This window comes from Coenobita brevimanus, chromosome 93, assembly GCF_032717465.1.
Source record: "Coenobita brevimanus isolate Jiangsu-jjx chromosome 93, ASM3271746v2, whole genome shotgun sequence".
In the NCBI taxonomy this organism is placed as follows: Eukaryota; Metazoa; Arthropoda; class Malacostraca; order Decapoda; family Coenobitidae; genus Coenobita; species Coenobita brevimanus.
The window spans coordinates 48,539,518-48,564,408 of record NC_137046.1 but is presented as its reverse complement, the minus strand read 5'-3'; the positions used below and the strand labels follow the sequence as shown (position 1 = coordinate 48,564,408).

Below are 24,891 nucleotides of genomic sequence, written 5' to 3'. Positions count from 1 at the left end.
GAGGGGTGCAAGATATGGAAGATGGAAAATAAGAGAGGCAGGGAAGAAATGACGATGGTGCAGATACGGAGAGTTATGATGATAGGAAAGAATGGACGAGGAAAAGGAAGAGGAAAGACGGAGAAACAATGCGAGGGAGGAAAATGGAATGAGGAAAAGGAAGGGAAAATACCTAAGACTGAGGACCGTAGGCTACCGTAGGGGGCTTCGTAGTATTATTTCCTCGGCGATTTATTTTGCGTAATTATGCCTTGTTCTTATCGGTTGTGTTACTGAGGCAAGCTATTTCGATACTAAAAATACATGAGTGCATAAAATAGAATATCAGGGAGTAATCTGCATAAATATCACTAAGATAAACGTACCACGAAGCCTCCGTTGTTAACAAGCCCAGTGTAGGACGAAGATGAAAGTAGAGGCTTGAGAAGGAGACATATAAAACTTGTATAATAATGGAGAACAGGAAGAAATAAAGCAACATGGATAGGTAGAGAAAGAACGAAGGAAGGGATAGGGAAGAAAGGTGAATGAGGAGAGAAGAAAGAAAAAGGAAGAGAAAGGCATGGTAAAATATGACAGGCTAAAATCGTAGAACTGAAAAATGGAGGAAGATGAAGGAAGGGGGAGACACGATGATGGAGGAAGGAGGCATCGTAATGAAAGATTAAAAATTAATGAGTTTCAAGATGGGGAAAGATAAAACGAGAGGGAGAAGACGAAGATGGAGGAGAAAGGTGAAAGATGAGGGAGGAAATGGAGGAGAAAGTGAAAAAAAGAGGAGATGGAGGAGAGGTAGAAGATAGGGAAGAGAAAAAGGAAAAATGGAAGGAAAGGGAGTGAACAAAAGAGAAAAAGATGAAGACAGGTGAAAGAAAATGGAGCAGAAAGCTGGGAGGAGAAGGAGAAGGTGGAAGAGAAAGGTAACAAATGAGGCAAGAGTTGAAGGAGAAATGAAAGAAGAGGAGAAGGTGGAGGAAGAAGAAGGTGATAGATGATGGAGAGGAAGGTGAAAAATGAAGGAGAAGAAGGTGAAAGATGAGGGAGATGATGGAGGAGAAAGATGAGACTATGAAGGAGTAAGTGAAAGAAGATGAAAAAGAAGGTGGAAGGAAAAGAAGGTCGATGAGAAGAGGGAAAGAAGGGAGAGGAGATAGAGGAGAAAGTTGAAAGAAAAGGGAGAAGATAAAAGAGAAATGTGATGCAAGAGAGAGGATATGAAGAAGAAAGAAGGTGGAAGATGGAAGAAAAAAATGAGTGCAGATGGAGGAGAACGGTAAAAGATGATGAAGTAGATGGAGGAGAAGGGTGAGCGTGGATGGAGATGGAAGAAATGTGAGAGAAGAGGAAGATGACGGAGAAAGATGGAAGAAGATGGAGGAGATTGGAGAGATGAGTAAAAAGATGGAGACGACGAAAAAGGAAGATGGTGGAAGAGATGGATACGAAATAAGAAGATGGATAGAAAAAAAGATGGAAAATATAATAGTGGATGGAGAAAAGAGGTGAAAACAGACTGAGGATAAAGGTGCAAGAAAGGGCAGAAGATTGAGGAGAAAGGTGAGAGTAGATGGAGGAAAAGGTAAGCGTGGAAAGAGAGAGAGAGAGAGAGAGAGAGAGAGAGAGAGAGAGAGAGAGAGAGAGAGAGAGAGAGAGAGAGAGACAGAGAGACAGAAACAGAGAGAGAGACAGAGACAGAGACAGACAGACAGTCAGACAGAGACAGGCAGACAGACAAAAAAAAAAAAGATAGACGAGAAAGGTAAGCGTGGTGAGTGAGAGGGAGAGATGGTTGGTGAATGTGAGGCAGGAGGTCAGGAGAACTGGGGGTGGAGAGGGGCTGAGGCACGCGGTTCCATCCCCATTTATCTCCGGTTCAATTTCCCCGGGGTAAAGCCTCCAATTATCCAGATCTAATTGAATTTTCGGCTCCAAAGGACGGAATGAGGCGCTGTAACTAATGCCGGACCAGAGACAAATTCGCGCCAGATTCGCCCCCTTTTAACACCGCCGTGATATGAGAAGCTGGCGCAGCGGGTAGGCGGTAATATGTATAATGAAGGGATGTTGTGCTGGCGACGTGGCAGTTCCCATAATGAAACCATGAGACCGAAATTCTGGATATGAATTAATTTGTATTGTCATTGATATCCTGTTGATCAAGGAATTCTTAGACATATTTTGGGGGGAAGAGAAAAATTAGCTGTTCTTAATTTATAGTTAAATTGCCAAAGAGAAGTGAAAATTTGGCAGTATCATTTGGTCTGATTTTTTTTTTTCTGCTGTAAATGAAGCTATGGAACTAAGAATGAGCTGGAAATAAAAGGCTAGGAAATAAAACTGTGTATGTATGTTCAGTGTATCCTGCAGAGCTTCCGTACAAAACAAACAACGTCGAATTACATGCTACTACAGACTCTGACCTTGGCCTGTGTTGTGTATTCACTTTATTGCCGAACAGTACCAAACTATTTCAATAGCACTGGATATCTGTACCAAAGTTTCCACGATTTCAGAGGAAACTCTCTCTCTCTCTCTCTCTCTCTCTCTCTCGTTTGAGAAATAGAAAGCAGGCAACGTCTACAATAGAAACATCTTCCTCATCATCGTCATCATCATTACATCATCATCCCTCATCATCCCGCCGTTGTGTACCCACGGCGTAGAGTGAGGAAGGATCCTGAGCACAGGGGAAAACACATAATAGTACGAGAATAAACCAATAGCAATAAGAAGATATCGTGGCAAGGGGAGGCTAAAGGAAGAAAAAGGTGTAAGAAGGAATATGAATATGAGTCGACATGATGGGGAAAGTGAACCAGAAAAAAAAGGTCAGAAAAAAAGGAAAAATGGCGATATTAAGAAAATGAAGGAAATAAGACGAAATTATATAGATGTGCAACAGAGAGAGAGAGAGAGAGAGAGAGAGAGAGAGAGAGAGAGAGAGAGAGATGGAATTAGTGGGTCGGTAGGAGGGAAGTGGGAGAAGCAGAATGTCAGAAGTGCAATAGGACGAAGGAAAAGCATATATGACGTATGAGAGAGAGAGAGAGAGAGAGAGAGAGAGAGAGAGAGAGAGAGAGAGAGAGAGAGAGAGAGAGAAGTGGAGGGAGAGAGGGAGGCAAGAGGAATAAGAGGACGGAAGAGAATAGGCCGTAATAGAGAAGGGGAGGGACGTCTCAAGGGAGGAAGAGGGATATCGAGGAGGAAGGGAGGGGAAGGATTAGAGGAGGAAAGAAAGAGGGAGTATAAGGAGGGGAAGGGAGGTATTAGGATGGTATGAGGGGGAGGGTATGGGGAAAGGTGAGGTAAGAAGGTAAGGGAGAGGCAGGAGGAGGTTGAAGGTGTAAGGCTGGGGGAGAGGTAACGGGACGGTGAGGGAGGGGTAAGGAGAGGAAGAGGTAAGGGGAGGGTGAGGGAGAGGTAATGGGAGGGTGGGGGAGAGGTAAGGAGAGGAAGAGGTAAGGGGAGGGTGAGGGATAAGTAATGGGAGGGTTAGGGAGAGGTAAGGAGAGGAAGAGGTACGGAAAGGGTGAGGGAGAGGTAAAGGGAGGGTGAGGGAGAGGTAATGGGAGAGTGAGGGAGAGGTAAGGAGAGGAAGAGGTAAGGGAAGGATGAGGAAGAGGTAATGGGAGGGTGAGGGAGAGGTAATGGGAGGGTGAGGGAGAGGTAAGGGAGTGTGAGGGAGAGGTAATAGGAGGGTGAGGAGAGGTAAAGAGAGGAAGATGTAAGGGAGGGTGAGGGAGAGGTAAGGGAAGGGTGAGGGAGAGGTAAGGAGAGGAAGAGGTAAGGGGAGGGTGAGGGAGAGGTAAGGAGAGGAAGAGGTAAGGGGAGGGTGAGGGAGAAGTAAGGAGAGGGAGAGGTAAGGCGACGGTGAGAAAGGTAATGGGAAAGTTAGGGACAGGTAATGAGAGGGTACGGGAGAAGAAAGGAGAGGGAGAAGTAAGGGGTTAATGAGGGGGAGATAAATGGAGGATAAGGTAGGGTAAGGGTAGGATGAGGAAGAGGTAAAGAAAGGTGAGGGAGAGGGAAGAGGAGAGTGAGGAAAAGGTTAGGGGAAGGTCAGGGAGGAATAAGCGAAGAGTGAGGGAGAGGTAACAGGAGGGTGAGTGAGAGGCGAGGAGCAGAAGACAAGGTGTGCGGTGGGGGAATGGGGGGAAAGGTATGGGAAGGTACAGGAAGGAGGAATGAGGAGAAGAGGGAGGGGGAGGTTGAGAGGTGGAGACACTGCGGGAGGTGAATAGAGGCGGTGACCGTAAGAATATAATGGTGGCCCTTTGGTGGGTGGCTAATGGACCGCTAGGCGGCTCTCCTATATACCACGATCGAACCGCGGACACACACACACACACACACACAAACCTCTCTCTCTTTCTCTCTCTCTCTCTCTCTCTCTCTCTCTCTCTCTCTCTCTCTCTCACAGTATATATCCGTATATATCCGTCTTTATGTCCATTTATCAATCTATCTGTGCATCTGTCTAGAAGAATTTATTCAGCTGTCTGAAATCCGTAAGACACCAGACTCCATACCTTTCTCATCTGCCTTACCTCTCCTACTCCTCTCTCTCGTTGTGCTTTTTAGATGGCAGAGGTTTCTATCTCGTGCTTAAAATCGTATAGCTTTAATACTGGACAACATATCCAAGTGTGGCAAAATCAGAACAAAATCTACCAGAGTTGGGAAGACAGTGTTTAGAGAGAAAGTGTGTAGTTTTTAATTGCGTCGTAAGGTGACAGGTGTGTGAGAGCGTCGCATGCCAGGCACTTACGTGTTTGTGTTGTTGTTGTTGTTGTTGTTCTTCTTCTTCTTTTCCATCTGAAAGAAAATATTCATTGAGTCATCGCCATGCCCAAAGCGGCCAACCCACAACGCCCATCTTCTCAGTGTGTAATATCCATACCCTAGCCCATCATCCACCACCATTCCCGCACATTCCACCCACCTCTCTCCACCCACCCCACGCTTTCTCTACCCAATTCCCTTAGTTGAACTACGAAGTCAAATTTGTGACTCGAACTTCTCAACTGTCAAACTTGCCTTACCATACAGCACCAGTCGACAGAGTGTGTTCGTTCTGCCCTATGCCATAACCCACCATAACCTCAACCTATCCTGTCGATTCCTATCTGCCCACCCACCAATTATTTGCTTTTCCACCTCTAATTTGCGTCTTACCAGCCTACCTGTAGCATCCAACTTCACATTGCATAATCAGCCTTGGATGCCTCACGACTCATCATTATTCTAGTTCATCGCACCCACTCCATCCATTAGTACTCTTATGTGATAAATATCATGAAAATTATTTCTTTAATTACCAGCCGTCCGACAGGACATGATATACTTCTCACAGCCTACTGCCCGCTACCATCCTCCTCCATCCCTCTTAGCCGTCTATGCACACCTCACCTTATCTTGAAAGTTCTAAATCGATATACGTATTGTATCTGAAAACTTAGTCCACCACTAGGTCTGTTTTATGGTACAAGCCTTCAGAGGCAACTCACTTTGATGGATGGATCAACATATATTTTCTGAGAGAGAGAGAGAGAGAGAGAGAGAGAGAGAGAGAGAGAGAGAGAGAGAGAGAGAGAGAGAAGTCTCTGGAGACTCCAAAGGACAAATTTTGAGTTTCATCTCTACCAGTTTGACAGTCACTACTAAGAGTGCTCACTTTACCTGCTTTAAGCACAGTTTTGGTGACATAAACTCTCTAAATTGTACAAAGAACATCTACATAAATGCCAGCGTTTATTCGACACCAAATATAGCCAGAGATCGCACAAATGCCCTAAATATAGCCCAAACCTCTCCCCGGAAATTCTAAAAATATTGTATTGGATAATTAGTACGGATAATTACCAATATATTGATAAAAATGCTAAAATATGCCCTCAAATACATTCATTTTCATTTCAAATCAATACTTATGCAAAACAGAAGTCTGTCAAGGCAAGTTGGCGTGCTGAAGTTGAAACACTTCCGCTAACTTTAGCCCGTTTGCACTCTAAATCGTTATTTTTTTTATTAATAGGTAAATGAAACACAAAATTTTGACCGAATTTCGGATGATTAGGTGTGTATAAACCTACTGTATTTAGTCATAAAAATGATATTTTCCAATTAAAAGTGCCGATTAGGTAAATGTCCACCGACTCGGTATTTCGTCGCACCGGTTCCAGGAGGAAAGGGCATAACTTTGAGATATGATAGATCAGGAAATTGTAAGTAAAAAAATGTTGTATGAATATTTATCCAAATCTCACCTTTCACGGAGCTATTTACTGATGACCGTATGGGCGAAAATGGTCTTCTTCAAAATTTGTCCATAAGATCATCAATAACTGTGACTTCGTAACTGGCGAGTTTTGGACACGTTCAAATAAAAACGTTTGCTTAGAATATCCTTATCTACCGATCCCCAAAGTTATGTCCTTTGCTCTCTCTCTATTGCCAGACGCCTTAATATATATATATATATATATATATATATATATATCATCAGCCGTTTGAGTATCCACTGCAGGACCGGCCTATCCCGACCGAAGTCGGGACTATACAGCCAATGTATCTCTACCAAGTGGCTTAGAGATTGTATGTAGGGTGAGAAGTGCTTGTTAGTGTAATTGTCGTGTTGGAGTGGCTTTGGATGTGTGTGTAGTCTGTGAACCAAGTGTAATCGGCCCGCGCAAGCCGGCTGGGTGCAAGCATACTTTTATAGTAAACGACACTGGTTCAACCACAGCACCCCTGGTGTCCGCCAATGCAGTACGTGGCCGGGTGAACACTCCCAAAGTTTATTACCCTGGCGGGGCGAGAACCCTGGCTCACCCGTGTACGAAACGCACACTCTACCACTGTCCCACAGAGGCTCCATATATATATATATATATATATATATATATATATATATATATATATATATATATATATATATTGCCAGACTCCTTTATTCCGCAAGGGGTGGCCACAAAAAAATCGCCTCCATGTCACTCTGTCCCCGCCATTTCATTGCCCATCTCCCAGCTCAGTGTCATAGAATAGGTCTCAGTTCACACGCACCCTCTCTCATATACCTCTCCACTCCCTCCCTCCCTCTCCAGATTCTCATCCTGGGCCTCCCCCTCCCTCCCCCCCCCCCCACCTCACTCACACACACTCTCCTCGACAATCTCTCACCCGCCATATATATATATATATATATATATATATATATATATATATATATATATATATATATATTGCTCACATGCAAATGTTATTGTAGAAAAAAAAAAAAAAGTCCACTTATTCTGCTTTAGTTTGCCATAATATTTTTGTTTTCTATAACTGCATGTTTCAGAGAACGGATTTAGATTAAAATAAGGTAGACTAGAAACTTCATATATGGTATTCATACATTTTATATATATATATATATATATATATATATATATATATATATATATATATATATACTCGAATGATTAGCAGAGAAAGTAATTGGTTTAAAATTGCACATTTTCATTAATTGCTGGAGGCTTGCAAGCTGTTCTGTCAGGTGTATCCTATGATCAGCTGCTTTGGAGTGTGTGTGTGTGTGCGTGGATATTCGCCCCGCACTTGTAGGGGCACGGGCAAACAGAGAGCCCGTCAGGGAAAAGGCGGGATCAAGCTCTCCAATCAGAGCAAAGCGGGAACAGCAGACTGAAGAACGAGGGGAAAGGCAGCAGGGGCAGGGGAAGGTGCGATGGTCGGTGGTGAAACGGCTGCCCGATGATCGACGAGGCACGACGGGGCAGCAGGCGGAAGGAAGCAGAAGCGGCTGGGCAAAAAGCCCCTCAAGTCTGCCCATCAGAGTCCGAGATGTCTGTGTACTCGGTGTCGAGATCTACGTCCTCGTACAACTCTAGCTCTCCCGAGTCCCTAAGGCGAGGTGGAACGCCTAACTGGGAGTCTCGAAGGACCCGGCCTAGAGCTAGAGTTATGCCGCGTTCGAGCCTGGCGGCGAGGAGCTCACGAGTACACGCAGCATCGTCGGACTCAGCAAAGGATGGCAGAACAAGGGTAGGTGAGGGGCTTGCAGGCGGCGGGTTGGTGGCAGAAGTCGTGAGATCCACTCCCTCAGCAGCAGGTGGAGAAACGGGAGGGGAAGGGCCCTCGACGTCGCGGTGGTCGGACGAAACGGGGACGGCAGCCCTTTCCCCCTCGGCTGCAGACGGCAAGGGGTGGATCTCAGCAACGGTGGTGATGGTGTCAAGCTCCATGGCCGTGATCGGTGCCGGGTCGGTGGGGGCAGAGACAGACAAGCCAGTAGGCCTGTTGAGTGGTCCATCCAGGTACAGCCGTTTGCGCGGTGTACAGCGGGGCCGAGGTGGAGGTGGCCGGGACTTAGGCTGCGCAGGAGGCCGCCGGGGACGACGCTCTGGACGAGGGGCTGAATGTACGTCGCCGACAAAGCTTTGGGGGATGGCAAGTCTTGGTAGCCCGTTCTCCTCGAAGATCTGAGGGAGGAGAACGTGCAACAGAGCCTTGTCACCTCCACAAAAAGCCTGTGCCGTAGCGACGCACATCGAGACCAAGAGATTAGTCTCCCCAGAACACCCAGGACCACGAGACTGGCGTCTCTGGGCCGTGGGGCGCCGCCGTGCATGGGCAGAGCCCTGCACAGCAGCACCTCCCTGCCCAGTGACATCCGTAGCCTCGGGACCCTTGGGTGACTGACGGAGCCGAAACTCCACAGCCTCACCCTGCTTTGGAGTTGGTTGGTGCCTTTAAGTCAGCCCTCTATACAGATCACTATAACTCAGTCTTTATACACCAGCTTAGTAATGACTGTTTTTGAGAGAAATAAAGTCACTGGATGTATAGTGAGGTGGTGTGATGAGGAAATGGAAAATGTGAGTGCATTTAGGACCCACTTGGGTAGTGTGGTGAGTAAGGGTCAAAATTTGGAGGGTGATACCAACTCTATAGAAACTAGAGAAAACAGAGAGCGAGACACTAACGAGGAGAGTGTTATTTTTTTGTTTTTAATAACAGAGCGGAGGAAGGAAAAACAAATGAGTCAAAAAAAAAAAAAATAATCCATACACCAGATTACTGGTGTCCTCTGTTCATAATATATCTGTAACAGTTAGACTTGAACAGATGTGGATTGAAATTTGGAGGGAAACAACTCTGGGGAAGCGAGTTCCAGAGAGATGCAGTTCGGGGAATAAAAGAATTCTGATAGGCAGAAGTTCTGCAATATGGCTGAGTGACATTCCAGTCATGAGCGCTACCAGATGCCCGTGTAGCACGAGGGAAGGCATGGAGAGGTGGCACCATGGACGCAACTTCGTCTGAGCATTTGCCAAAAAAATATCTGTAAAATAATGCAAGGGAGGCAACATTCCTTCTTACTTGCAGGGGAGGTAGTTTATATGTAATGGCAGGGTTGTTAATGATTCTAACAGCTTTGTTCTGAATTTTGTCTAGTTGTCTTAATGCAACCTCTCCACAACCATTCCACAAGGGTGAGCAATATTCCAGCTGAGAGCACACATGACTCTTATAAATTATAGCTATCTGCTCATCGGCGAAGAAGTTACGGACTCTGTACAATAATCCAAGTTTCTTTGAGGCGGTTTTAGCAAGTGATCTGACATGAGAGGTCCAGCTGCATGAGGGCACTGTTAAGTGAGACGCCAAGAATTTCAGTGCTTTTGGAGATGGGAATATCAGTAGCACTGAAGGTAATATACGAATCTGGCAATATCTGTCTATTAGTAAACTGTATATATTTAGTTTTACTAGCATTAAAAGAGACAAGGTTATTTTGTCCCCATTCACTGATTGTAAATAGATCTTGATTTATGGAGTTATATATTTTGAGGGGAGCATGTGGAGTTACACGGAGAGACAGACAGATGAGGAAGTGAAAAAAGGGAAATGTTCCCCCGAGATAGACCTTATTAGATCGTATAGCCCTGCTGGGTGACAGGAGGGCGCCACCCCTCCCGGCATGGCAGCTACCGGGCGTGGCTCGAACTCACGATCCCCCGTCCCGAGTCCGAGGCTCGTGCCACTGAGCCACCCTACCCCCTTGAGGAAGTGAGGGATCGTTGTGGTGTGGATGTGATAGAAAGCGTTAGGAGAAATAAACAGGTGGTTTGGCCATGCGTGGAGAGGATGGAGAGTGAGAGACCAACGAGGAGAGTGTATGTGAGTTAGATGGAGGGGGAGGCCGAGGATGAGATGGAGGGATAGAGTGGAGATGTATATGAGAGAGGGGGATGCAAGCTGGGAGCGGGGCAGTGAAATGCGTCTGGCAATAGAGAGATAAACAGACTGGCGTACAGATATGAAGTGCCCCATATACGTCTGAACCTTGCTTCTCGTAGCTTACTGTAGTTAACATGCTCTGGGGTAGCTGACCAGGTGAGGTTAGTACGTTGCTGATCTGGCAAAACATAATAATGACAACCTTTGAAGATAAAAGATTAAAAACAGTTTAAGCAGGAAATCTCCAGTCAACCCTTTGAGACATGAAAGATACGCTGTTTAGTAGTTACAACAGAAAGGAGTACAAAGTATTTTATGAAAGGCCTTAGTTTTTAAATTCCCCGCTAATTACAGAATCAAATGAGAATTCTAGTAATAATAGACAAACATTTAGGTAATATTGAAAGCTATAAATATTTCTTTTCATTACTACTAATAAAATTATTTTACATTGCATTTATAATGAAACTTGCAGCTGTAGTAATAAAGCCTGATTTTTTTTTACAGTCAAAAGATTTTGATTTGGTATGGCAGTGGTCAAGAACAACAGTGATGGCTGATTGTCAAAATAGGGACGGTATGTGATGTGCTTTTCTCCGTAACAAAAGCCCTTTCGGAAAATTTAGATAACCACTTAACAAGGTGAGTGAAAACCACAGCAGGCTGTGATAGTGGTAAAGACGAAAAAGTTACGTTTATGAACTAATGAAAACTAATTGCTGAAACGAAGTTATGAGCAACCTGGGGAATGTTATGACTCAATCAGCTGATTTGTGATGCAGCTCATGATCTTGAGTTTTTTTTTTAAATTAACCTGTATCAGATACAGATTACTCAAGGAAGTGTTAGGGATTTTTATGTGAATTGTGGTATATGTGTCGAGGCTGTTGTGTGAAATCCTTGATTGACATCCTCAAGACTGGTGCAACATTCCTGGGGTTTTGTGAAGCATCATGTGGGAACTAAGGGTAAATTTATGAAGTAACCAACGTTGTCTTTTCTTATTATTTTTATGTTTTCCAGTGCAAAATACTGTTTTAATTAGTTTTGACCTTCATTTCGGGGAGAAAATCCCCCTTTTGGAATTTTGAGTAAGATTTCCAAAAGAGGGTTTATCCCCCAAAATCAAGATCAGAATTAATTAAAAGCACACTGTTTTGCATTAAACTAACCCAAACTAACTTAACCTAACCTAACCTAGGGCCTGACATAGACCGAGTGCACGCGCCTGCACCAGCCAATATGGCGTGACATTCATCCACTACTGAGCGATAGCCTAACCTAAGCCACTATATGACTATCCCTACAAAATTTGCTCCCCCCAACTCAAACTAGGCTTAAAAGGTAAGTCTTAGAATAGTTCAGGGACGTAATATATTGAAAATTGGTAAAGTTGGTTACTTCTAAAGTTATACCGAACTAAGTTAGAGATATACTGTACTGTAATTTTACCATAAAACTATATAGAGTATTGGAGTTACTTTTGCAGACTTTTTTAGTGGGCCTTTTTATAATAAGAGTGAAAGATGAGTGAGAGTAGAAGCATGTATGGACAAATTTGAGAGGAGCGAGAGAGTGCTTTTGATTGGAGACATGAATGGCAAAGTTGAGAATGTACGAGTGGATGGAGTGGTTGGTCAGTGGGATGTGCCAGCTGAAGTAGATGGGAATGGTAGAGCTTTGGTGGACATCTGTGCTGGTAAGGGGTTGACAATAGCCAACACCTACTTTCGGCATAAGATGATCCACTAGTATACATAGAGAGTAATGAGGAGGATGGATGGTGAACTTGTTGAACGAAAGGCAATGATAGACTACGTGTGCGTGGATGAGCGAATGAGAAGACAAGTGTTGGATGCAAGAGTGTGGAGAGGGTGGGGGAATGGAGTCTCAGAGCATCACTTAGTGATGGCCAAGATAAAGCTGCAAAGAAAATGGTTAAGGAGACAAAGAGGAAGACAGGAGGAAACAGCTCCTGTGAGAAGAGTGGAGAATTTGCAAGATAGTGAGAAAATGGCAGAGTATAGTGGAAGAAAGATTGGGAAGGTATGAGCTAGAGCAGATGGAAGGGGTGGAAGACCTATGTAAGATATTCACGGAAGAGATAGGTGCAGCGTGTGAGGTGGTTTGTGGAGTGAGGAGGAGATGCAAGGGACAGCATGGTGGAATAATGAGGTGAAACGAGCTGTGGAACAAAAGAAGAAGGCATATAGTGAATTGTTAGCGAGTAGAGGTAGGGGAGAAGATGAGAGAGAGAAGAGAGAGGTATATGTGAGCAGGAGAAGGGAGGTTAAGAGACTGGTGAAGGAGAGTAAGAAGAAAGTGGATGAAGAGTTTGGGAGGAATCTGAGTGTGAAATGGAGGGAGAGTAAGAAATTGTTTTGGAAGGAGGTAAAGAAAGTAAGGCAGTGTGAAAGGGGATATAGTAGGGGAGTGAAAGATAGGAATAATAGATTGTTGGTGGAGAAGAGAGAGAAATTGAGGAGATGGAAGGAGCACTTTGAGGATTTGTTGAATGTAGAGAGTGAGAGCAATGTGAGTATAAGTGGTTGGGGAATGGCTGGGAGAAGAAGAGATGAGAGGAGGGAGGAAGAGATCAGTAGGGCGGAAGTAGTGGAAGCAATGAAGAAGATCAAGATGGGAAAGGCCCCAGGAATTGATGGAGTGTGTGGTGAAATGCTGAGGTATGGGGGTGAGATTGTTGTGGAGTGGATATGGAAGTTGTGTAGATTGGCTTGGGAAGAGGGAAGGGTCCCAGAGGACTGGAAATCAAGTATAATTGTTCCTTTATACAAAGGAAAAGGGGAGAGAGAAGTATGTGGTAACCATAGGGGTATTTGCCTTCTTAGTGTGACTGGTAAAATATATGGTAGAATACGGTACTCATTGATAGGGTTAGGCATATGACAGAAGAGCTAGTTGGAGAAGAACAAGGGGGATTTAGGAAGGGAAAAGGGTGTGTAGATCAGATATTTGTTCTAAGATGTTTAGTGGAGAAGTATAATATTTAGAGAAGGGTAAGAAAGTGTATGCTGCCTTCATGGACTTGGAGAAAGCTTATGACAGAATAGATAGGCAAGGTATGTGGAAGGTATTAAAATATATGGGGTGGAGGGGAAATTGTTGAATGCTGTGAAGAGTATGTACGAAGGAGCTAGGGCTATGGTGCGAGTGGATGGTGAGCTGATTGAGTTCTTTGGTCTCAATGTGGGACTGAAACAGGGTTGTGTGATGTCTCCATGGCTGTTTAATATATACATGGATTGGGTTGTAAAGGAGGTGCAAGGTAGGGCAGTGGATGTGGGGGTGGCTCTAATGAATGAGGGTGAGATTTGGAAGATTCCGGTGTTGCTGTTTGCTAATGATACAGTATTGTTGCGTGAAGATGAATGGGAGTTGCAAGGTTTGGTGAATGAATTTGGGACAGTGTGTAGGAGGAGGAAGCTGAAAGTTAATGTAAATAAAAGTAAAGTTATGGTGTTTGAGAGGAATGAAGTCACAGAATGTACAGTGAGGTTGGATGGTGAGGATATGGAGAATGTGAGTGCATTCAAGTACTTGGGTAGTATGATGAGTAAGGATGGAACTTTGGGGGATGAAGTGCGTGAAAGGGTACAGCAGGGAAGGAAGGTTGTTGGTTCACTGAAAGCAGTGATGAGCAATAGGGAGGTGAGTATGGAAATTAAGAAGTCACTGCATGGTAGTATTGTGATCCCTACCCTGACGTATGGAAGTGAGGCGTGGACCTTGCAAGAGGGGAACAAGTCAAGAGTGAGAGCAGTGGAAATGAGTTACTTGAGAGGAGCATGTGGAGTGACATGGAGGGACAGGTTGATGAATGAAGAAGTGAAGGAACGTTGTGGGGTGGATGTGGATGTGGTTGAGAAGATTAGGAGAAATACACTGAGGTGGTTTGGACATGTGGAAAGAATGGAGAATGAAAGACTGACTATGAGGGTGTATGTAGGTGAGGTGGAGGGAGGGAGAGGGAGGGGTAGACCGAGGATGAGGTGGAGGGATGGAGTTGAGAGGTATATGAGGGAGGGGGGGGTGAGTTGGGGGGAGGGTAGTCAAATGGTGGGTGACAGAGCGACTTGGAGGCATTTTGTCTGCGGCCACCCTTTACGGGATTAGGGCGTCGGGCTATAGATAGATAGATAGACATTAGATACCATATTGGTTCGAGATGAATGAAGAATTTAAAGTATTGAAGAAACTACATGTAGCCTTAGCTTAATTGTGTTGTCCTGATCATAGTATAGGAGAAAACTTCTTTGAGTTCCAGTTTTGGCATTGCTGTACAAGTTGTTACAGTTAACATTCTTCAGGTTTATTTTGTTCGTAATGGAGCTTAATGAGTGATGTGATGCAGTTTTTCAAAGAAAATCCAGGGGAGCTCCCTCTGATATGATAAATTATAATATATATATATATATATATATATATATATATATATATATATATATATATATATATATATATACATATATATATATATATATATATATATATATATATATATATATATATATATATATATATATATATATATATACAGTTTTATAATTACAGGACCAAAGTAGGGGAGGAGTTAGAATGAGTGAATTGGAATGATGTGGATCTAAACAGCCTGTGGAATGTATATAGGGATTGCTTAGCTAGAAATGCTAAAGCAGTGTATGGTGTGGCAAGAGTAACAACAAAGAAGAAAGGTACGGCATGGCAGGATGAAGAGGTTAAGAGAGCAATGGAGGAAAAGAGGAAGAAGTGGCTAGAGTAGTTACAGGACAGGGGTTCAATTGAAATAACTGAATATACTGGGAGCAAGGAGCACATAAAGAGACTAGTAAAGAGGAAATAGGAGGAGGTAGCTATATATCATATATATATATATATATATATATATATATATATATATATATATATATATATATATATATATGCATGCATCAGAGCTGGGCACCGCAAACAAAAATTCACTCCTCAAACGCAGATCTGCAAACTCAAATCATTACCTTCTGCAACTGCAAAATCTGCAAACTTCTTGAAATTTGTGGTTCCGCAAATGTAAAAGCACACGCAAACCATTTGTATCCCTTTCCATACCATGGCATCAGTTGCATTTTATTCTGGATGCCATTAGAGGATACCGGTATTATTAAGTTTAGGATGATATTATTCGCAATCAAGGGGTGAAAAAGCATCTCAAGTTACTCATCCACTACAATTATATATTTTTTTACTCCATTCTGATTAACAGTAGATGACTTTATGAAGTTCGGAAATTGTCTGGGTCGTGGTAGGTTGGGGCGCTCACCTTCCACTCACTCGATGTAGTGCTGCTCTTGGGTGTCTGCCCTTTCCTCTCCTTCATCCTTTTTTCCTTCCATCCTCTTCTGTCTTTCTTTCCTTCACAATCTTTCCTCGTCCTTCTGCCGACGGGTGACTTTACACTCCCTCTTCTGTCTTTCTTTCCTTCATTCTTTCCTCCTCTTTCTGTCTGTGGGTGACTCTACACTGAGTGACAAGCCAAATGGTTTCCTGTACACCAGGAAACCATTTACTGCGCTGGGTGGTAACGATATAACCAAATTTTGGCGCCTGGTGGTTTAGTGGGTGATTACGGAGCTCCAGTCAGATTGAGCCGGTGAAGGTTTATATCCAAGGGGTGGTTGGGGTTTATTGCTTATGTACTGCCATTCAGGGATGAGTGAGGCTGGTCACACTCATCTTAAATGTCAGGACCAACTTGCCTAGCCCCGGGCTCCTACGCTCTCATAGAGCAATGTAGGATTGGATGATGAATGAATGAATGATATATATATATATATATATATATATATATATATATATATATATATATATATGGTATGTACAGGAAGTAGTATATACAAGGAGTGTGGAAAGGTTACAAGAGGATGAGAAAAAGGCAGAATGTAAAAGAGAAGTTTAGGAGCAATAAGGTAAATAGGGATTGGAGCAGATAGGGGACGTGGAAGGTGTGTGTAAGATCTTCACAGAAGAAATCTGTGCAGCATGTGAGGTGGTGTGTGGGGTGAAGAGAAGACGAAAGAGGGTGCAAGGAACAGCAAGGTGAAATGAAGAGGTGAGACAAGCTGTGGCACAAAAGAAGAAAGCATATAGTGAGTGGATGAGAAACAGGGGCGTGGAAGAAATTGAAAGACGGAAGAGAGAGTTATATGTAGAGAGGAAGAGAGAGGTGAAAAGATTAGTAAGAAGAGAGTGGATGAGGAATTTGAGTGTAAAATGGAGGGAATGTAAGGAAATGTTCTCGAAAGAGGTAAAGAGAGTTAGACAGGTTGGCAAAGAAGTTAGTCGGAGAGTGAAAGATAAAAATGATAGATTACTAGTGGAGAAGGGAGAAGAAGTGAGCAGATGGAGAGAACACTTTAAGGAATTGTTGAACATAGAGAATGAAAAGTAGAACCTCTCTCATTTGGACTATATGGGGGTAAGGGTTGTCCGAATTAGCAGATTGTCCGGACCATCAGGGTAATCTCCAGTTCATATCAAACTCTATCTACATATGGTATGTTTGTTAATTATTAATATACCGTATGTGGCATATGTCAACCCTACATAACTGCAAAAGATGAAAGGATACTAAAATAACAAAACTAATCATGTACGACAGTTTTGTATTGCATAATTTACAGGTAAGGCCATGACAAGAAACTAGCCTACATTTTAAATTGTAGTAAGTGACTAAGGCCCGTGTAGGCAAAAAAATAAATTAATTAATTAACTAATATTTGGAATAAAAATAAGACTTATGTAGGCAAAAAATACATTGTCATCTTTGGCATATTGATAACACCCATATGGGCAAGAAGCTAATGTCTGATGTACAAGTAAAGCACATTTAAGTACAAAAAATAACCTACAGTAATCACTAAACACTGCAGAATATTCTGACCCATTTTTGTGTAAGCAAACTCCTCCATTTAACACCTTTATTCATTACAGAAGCTACACTTGCATTAAGGGGCATGGTAAGGAGGATTAACTTTTGAACTACAGCGTAAAAATATAAATGGTTGGTGAACTAGTTGATGGAACGAATGCTAGTGTGTGTTTAAACAGGCACCCATGCTGCGACCTAGCGTGATCCAAGACTAAACGAATGACGATCGCTTTCCGCGCCGATACTGAAAATGACTTTAGAATTACTTTCAACATATTTTTGGAGCTTATTATTTTTAAGTTTTGTCCGGATTAACAGAAATCCGGATTAAAGGGGTCCAGACCAAAGAGGTTCTACTGTAATGCAAGTATAAGTGACTGGGGAATGGCTGGGAGATGGAGGGATGTGAGTAGAGAGAAAGAAATCAGTAGGTTGGAAGTTATGGAAGCAATGAAGAAAGTCAAAAAAGGGAAAGCCCCAGGAATTGATGGAGTGTGTGGTGTAATACTGAAGTATGGGGGAGAGAGAGTACACTCAACCCTCGTAAATCGCGGTAATTTGGGTCTGGACCACTGCCGTGATTTACAAATTCCGTGGTGTATAAATAATAACTCTTTTGTGAAAAATGAATTTCGGTCTGGACTTTGGCCAACCATCCCCCACAGCACCCTATCTACACCTATCTAAGCACCATCAAACACAAACATACAAATTTAGGAATATTCAGTGCATGTATTTAATAGAAATAAGCAATGTTAAGGGATCTCACCTTAATCCTATGAACGGCCATGCCACATTGAGTACACCGCTTCCCGTCCGATAAGCGAAGTTAAGCAACGTTGGGTCTGGTTAGTACTTGGATGGGTGACCGCCTGGTAACACCAGATGCTGTTGGCATAACTCCCTACGTGTCAAGTGGGGTTGGTGGAGGATTAGTGCCCCTCCCTGTAAAACAATTAACTCTAAGCCCTTGACCACCCCGTTTGGGATACATGGCGTCTGGCAATGGATGGATGGGATATTGCTTAAGTGAATGATGTGGGGTGGTGTTGGGAAGACCTTAGAACCTCTCAGCATGAGGTGGGGGTGCTCCCTCATGCTGTTCTTCCTTCTCCAGCTCCTCTGCCTCCCTCAGGAAGCCCTCAAAGTCTGCTTCAGAGATGACAGATGCTACATCATCCACGTCCTCAGTGTGTGAAGGGTCAGGCTGTTGTTCAGGCTCAGCTTCTGCCCTTACCCGGGCAAAATAATGGGTGATGAGTTTCTGATGTTTCTCATTAACTCTGTGATTATGCAATTCCTTGTAAAAACACACAGCTTTTTCTAGGTAACCAATACTCTCACTACACCTCTCCTCATCACGTTCAATGGATTTCACAATCTCCTTGGCCAAGTCTACGTAAACAAGCAAATCACTGAGCTCCTTCTTCCCAAGGAGCTCTTTCGCCAGCCTTGAAAACTTCTCTCCCTTCTCAACACGACAAATGAGCTCCAAACGTTGACTGTACAACAACGGCGGCTGCTTCTTGATACCATACTGCTTAGAGCGCTTCATCGGGGGTTCGGTAGGGGCCATGGAAGGTAGGAGGCGGGGGGGGGGGAGGTGCACGAAAATGACAGGTAGCTCTCGTACTCCACGGCGATGGTCTGTAGTGTGCGGACTGGTGGGAAGAACAACAACAACGTGGCGGCATTAGTTTGCAAACTTGCCACCAGGGACGAGTGGTGATTGGTTGTTGGGTTGCGATTTTCAAATTGAATGCCGCAGTTTACGATTCTCCTCGGAAAAGGCCCACTTCGGTGCCTAGGTCCGCGATTTTCATGACTTAACAGCGATTTAAGGGTGCCGGCAGTCTGACAGTCACTTAGCCGTGATTTACGAATCTGTGATTTATAAACACTCGATTTACGAGGATTGAGCGTAGTAGAATGGATGTGGAATATGTGCAGATTGGCCTGGGAGGAAGGTAGAGTCCTGGAGGATTGGCAGTCAGGAATAATTATTCCTTTGTACAAAGGAAAAGTGGAAAAAGAGGTGTGTGGTAATCATAGGGACATTTGTCTTCTGAGTGTAATAGGAAAAGTATATGGTAGGATACTTATCAACAGAGTTAGGGAAATAACAGAGGAATTAGTTGGAGAAGAACAGGGAGGTTTTAGGAAAGGAAGAGGTTGTACAGATCAGATATTCATTCTTAGATCTTTAGTGGAAAAGTTTCTAGAGAAGGGAATGAAGTTGTATGCAGCCTTCATGGATTTGGAGAAAGCATAGGTCTACGACAGGATGGATAGACAAGGATTGTGGAAAGTAACTATTAAGAATATAATTATGGAGCTGATGGGAAGTTGTTGAATGCTGTGAAGAGTGCCATATGTATGAGGGTGCTAAGGCTGCATTGCATGCGGATAGTGAACTGAGCGAATTTCTGAACTTGAAGGTTGGATTGAAACAGGGATGTGTCATGGTTGTTCAGTCTGTTATGGATGAGGTTATAAAAGAGATACAAGGTAGGGCAGTGGATGTTGGAGTGGCCCTAATGAGAGAGGGCAGTGCTTGAAAACTCTCTATACTGTTGTTCGTATATGATACTGTGTCATGAAGTGAAGATGAAGGGGAGCTTCAAGGCTTAGTTCATGAGTTTTGGAGAGAGTGTAAGAAACGGAATCTAAAGGTGAATGTAGGGAAGAGTAAAGTTATGGTCTTCAAGAGAAGTGAAGTCAGTGATAGGACAGTGAGGTTGGATGAGGAGGAAATGGAAAATGTGAGTGCGTTTAATTACTTGGGTAGTGTGATGGGTAAGGATGGAAGTTTTGAGGATGAAGTGCTGGAAAGGGTACAACAAGGAAGAAAGATTGCTGGTTCCTTGAAAGCAGTGGGAAGAAACAGGGAAGTGAGCATGGAAATGAAAAAGTTACTGCATGACAGTATTGTGATACCAACTGTAACGTATTGACGTGAAGCTTGGACCTTTTTGGAAGGACAGAAGTCAAGAGTGAGAGCAGTGGAAATGAGTCATTTGAGAGGAGCCTGTGGAGTCACATGGAGGGACAGACAGACAAATGAGGAAGTCAGAGAGCATTGTGGTGTGGATGTGGATGTGATGGGAAGCATTAGGAGAAACAAACAGGTAGTTTGACCATGTGGAGAGAGAGTGATGAGGAGAGTGTATGTGAGTGAGGTGGGGGGGGAGAGGGAGGGGGAGGCCAAGGATGAGATGGAGGGGACAGATTTATGAGAGAGGGGGTGTGAGCTGGGAACAGGGCAGTGAAATGGCGGGGGACAGGGCGACATGGAGACGATTTGTTTGTGGCCATCCCTTACGGGATTAAGGCATCTGGCAATATATATACTGTATATATATATATATATATATATATATATATATATATATATATATATATTTATATATACACACACACACACACACACACACACACACACACACACACACACACACACACACACACACACAGAGGCACATCCCAGTTTAATGATGTGATTGGTTAGGTAAAGCCCCATCATTAGGTGGGGTATCGTATGTTGGGGTACTTTTAACATATATATAAAGTAAAGTGGTGCGCTTACCAGCCTTGGGTTTCCCCCCAAACCAAGCCCAAAAACATGTTTAAATACAATCTAAATGGCCTAACAGCTGTCAAGGAAGCTAACCTATGCCTAACACCTGTAAATAACTCACTAAAACCAACAAATAAAATCTGAAAATCGTAAAATATAACTCTGGAAAAAATCAAGGTTAGTAAACTGTACCCCAAAATGACAGTATTCACCCCATCTATGGCTAAAACACATTGATCTAAGTCTGAAAACAGTTTATAAATCAACTTAAACACACAAGTTTAGACTAAAATACAGTTTAATCAAAATCGTAAAAAAAAATAAAAACCCGTCGTTAAAACGTGGTTTGGCCATTGTTAGGCGGGGTATGGTGGTATTTCTGCCCCCATTGTTAAGCTGGGGCATCGCATCTAGGGGTATTGTATATTGAGGTATTATAATACTGTGTGTGTGTGTGTGTGTGTGTGTATATATATATATATATATATATATACTGTATATATATATATATATATATTTACATATTTATTTCAGACATCAGGATTTTTGTTTAGTCCCATGCAACTCGGCAAGTGCTTTTTTGTTAAGTTGAGGGCTTTTATCATCATAATTTGAGAGTAGATAAAAATGAATTATAATAATAATAATAATTATTGTACAACACAGAGAACACAACTTAGTCGGTATCCATGCATGTTTGCTTAAACGAAATTTTGGCTGTCAATCAGTCAGATAGCTACTTGAGTCTCCAATACAACCCTAACTTTTTTTTTTTTTATTATTAGATACAGCTGTACAAGAAGTTCTAAAGCCTGCAGAGAAAAGTTGGAGGTGTCTCAGTCACTAGCTATGTCTAAACCAAGTGTATGTAAAAGTGACCTGTTGTGGCTGTAGTAAGGTATTAGAAAATAGTTTGTAATGGAAGTAAGTGTGCTCTACTATAGGTTATAGTGCAGTACCTACCATAAAATTATCTTCATAACAGGAATGTTTTATATTTTGTAGTCAGCATCTTCACCGCTTACATACATACAGCTGCAGTGCCTACCTTCTCTACCCAATAGTAGTGGCATTAGTTAGTGGCAACCATCATTCACTCACTTGGTGTAGTGCTACCTGCTTCTTCCTCTCCCTTTCTCATTCTGTCTGTTTTTGCTTGCCTCTCTTCCTGCCTCTCCTTTTCCCTCCTGTCACTTTTTATTTCACTTCATTCTGCTTCAGGTGGCTCTACACTAAATGACAAGCCTAATGGTTTTTTTGTTACTCAGGAAACCATTTACAGCACTGGGTGGTAACCATATAACCAGATTACGAGATGAAGTGGGGCCTACTTTTATGCCTCTGCTAACTGGTTGGAGAGATGCAAATGGATCTCTTCAACCAGATAGCAGAGGCATAAAAGTAGTCCCCACTTCATCTTGTAATCTCTCCAACCAGTCAGCAGAGATTTTCCACACCTTGAATGAAATCAAAATAAAAGATCCCAGAAAACTTAGCTAAGACCTCATGTATTCCCAAATGGCCAGCAGCTTAATATGTGAGTAAGTAGTAGCACACATACATAAATTGTTTAATATACGTAAGTACCAGATACAAGATATCTAAGAAAAAAAAATGTAACCATTTTCAGAAGAAAGGCAGTTAAGTAATACTAAATTTATTTTAATTTTTTGTAGGGTAATTTTATTTTGTTACAGTAATTTAATGTAATTGATGGTCGGTTTTGCCTTTTTCACTAATGCCAGTTGCTAGGGGATAGCCTCATCTGTTTAACACTGACCGTAACTTCATTCTGCAAAATTGACATCTTTGCACTTTCAGAACTAAACACCTCAGAAAGGTGGTTATCGAAAATCTGTACCATTCTCTGTCTTAGGAACGTAACCACTGTTTATAACGAAGGAGACCTGTATACCTCTGTAGAGGAGTTGGATAGAATAACGTTATCTGATAGGGTCTGAGCTGAATTATGATGCATAAATGGGAGATTACAATTCAGTTATTGTAGTATTGTAGTAGTTATTAATAATTATGCTGTAATGTATATGATATCCCTTTTCAGCTAGCAGGACGTACCTCCACGATGTCAAGTGACCCAGCTGCCTTTGTGGCTGGCGTCCCTGTAAAGATCAGTGAGCGGTACCGGCCTCCTCGCAAAGTTACCCTCCCAGCAGCCTGTCAGCATCAAGTTAATCCTGAAATTTTTACACAGGAGGTAATTGATGAATTGTGTTCCACTTGAGTTTCAGTTCATATATAGTAGGGGAGGGCGGTGATGATTCGGCCACTTTTTCGAAAAAAAATCATAATAAATAAAGTTTAAGAAATTCTTAAAATCTGCTTATTCCAAGAGGAAGCCACATCTTTTGGCTCTTTTGTGTGCTATTGTCAGTTCTTAAACTTACGTCATTTCTTGGCAGTAATCCAAACTCTTAAGGTCTCCAAAATGGCCGAACCATCCCTCTTGGTGTGGATGATTCGGCCACTGGCGTTGGATGGTTCGGCCACCATGTGGGATGATTTGGCCACTTGCCTCTGGGGCTCAATTAAAGAATTAAATACAGTAGGAAAATTAAGAATCAAATTTTCATCTGTGCTGACATGATTTATTGGATTTATTTTTACCTAAACAATCTCCTTTTAATGAAACAAGGAACAAACAATCTCCTTATAATGAAATTAAATGGCTCTACTCTTGCCTATCTCAGATAAAATAAAACTATAATTTTGTGAAAGAAAATATCCGAGTCAAATGAAAGCTACTTCTCTTACATGCTGTTTACTCTTAATGCATTTTAAATCCAGTGAAACAAAAATCCAAAGTTGTAATACCTTTGCCTTCGCTTAGTGCTTTGTGAAACTGGTTCAGGTAATACTCCAATTATAACGATTCTTGAAACAGAAGCTTCATCAATTTCTGAGGAAAAGTAGAGAAAGAGAGAGAGAGAGAGAGAGAGAGAGAGAGAGAGAGAGAGAGAGGAATATGTAATTTTATAGAAAAAAGGTAAGGGGATGAGTCTGCTATGATGTGGCAGGGGTAAACCAGCTCTGCTGTCGGGCCCTGCTGCAGATGTCACTGATTGCATTGCGCAGTTGACCCTTGTGCGGTGTGGTGCGGTGAGGATCTGTCCGTTCTCCCCTTTGGGGCTAAAATGCGAATGAATGTGTTTGAATGGATGAGTAAATGGGGAGTGTGTCGTCCTGTCTCGGCTACCTCCCTTTCCTTGGGGGAAGCAGCCTAGGTATATAGATAGATAGAGATAGAAAAAAACTGTTAAATAAAGAAAATAAATCATTAGATAATTATGAGAGATGGTTCGGCCACCTGGCAACCCTGCCGAACCATCCCTCACTTCAAGTGGCCGAATCATCCCCCATGTATAAAGATGTACACATGGCGCCCCGAAACCCAGAGTTCATAAGCTGTTCGAGTGTTATCTACTCTCACGTCACCTATAGACAATAAATGATATTTGCACTATATATGGACAACAACCCTGAAGTATTAATGGAGCTACTGCTTACGTTGGATCACCGAAAAAGTACATAGGGGTCATGAAAAATCATAAAATCTAACCTGATGTTGCTGTTTCCCGGCCAACCAAAACAAAAACACATGTGCCATTTGTCGGCAAGATCACGCAACTTCATGTGAAATCTCAATGATCTAGGTCCCCTACATTATTCAGGAAGGCCAGTGGCCGAACCATCCTCCTGGCCGAACTATCACTGCGCTCCCCTACAGTATTTTTAGCACTAATAATCCAGCTTGATAAATTATTTTACATTTCACTCTCCGTTTTAATTTTCTCTGAAGTATGTGTAGTGTATTTATATGCACATGCAAGTAAACAGTGTTCAGTATGAAAACAAACCAGAGTTGGCTTAATCAAAATCCCACAAAATATTGGCATCTATGGCATATTTATATACATCCCAATCCTGGTAATGACTGATGATATGCAATGTGAAAGGGGGAATATTATCTGTTATTTATTTTTATCCTGATACAATACATAGGTGAGAAAATTTTATGTGCTTAGTGTCTCATAGAAGACACTAGTGGAGGTTAATAGGGAGACATGAAGTTGGTGTTGCTCTTTTTAGCATTCACATACTTCATGTATTGTAGTTGTCTTAGTAT

The 24,891-nt window shown here is 42.6% G+C and overlaps 1 protein-coding gene and 1 pseudogene across 1 annotated transcript in view; both read left to right on the top strand.

Moving 5' to 3' along the window:
- The first annotated feature begins 10,819 nt into the window (after positions 1 to 10,819).
- Positions 10,820 to 24,891, top strand: part of LOC145412532 (uncharacterized) — a 36,708-nt gene continuing 22,636 nt past the window's right edge. Inside the window, exons 1-2 of the mRNA XM_080282427.1 lie at positions 10,820 to 10,887; positions 22,810 to 22,962. Coding sequence (XP_080138553.1) covers positions 22,831 to 22,962 — 132 coding nt within the window. The 5' untranslated portion in view covers positions 10,820 to 10,887; positions 22,810 to 22,830. The remainder of the gene's footprint in view (positions 10,888 to 22,809; positions 22,963 to 24,891) is intronic.
- LOC145412659 (5S ribosomal RNA) lies at positions 17,949 to 18,067 on the top strand (annotated as a pseudogene).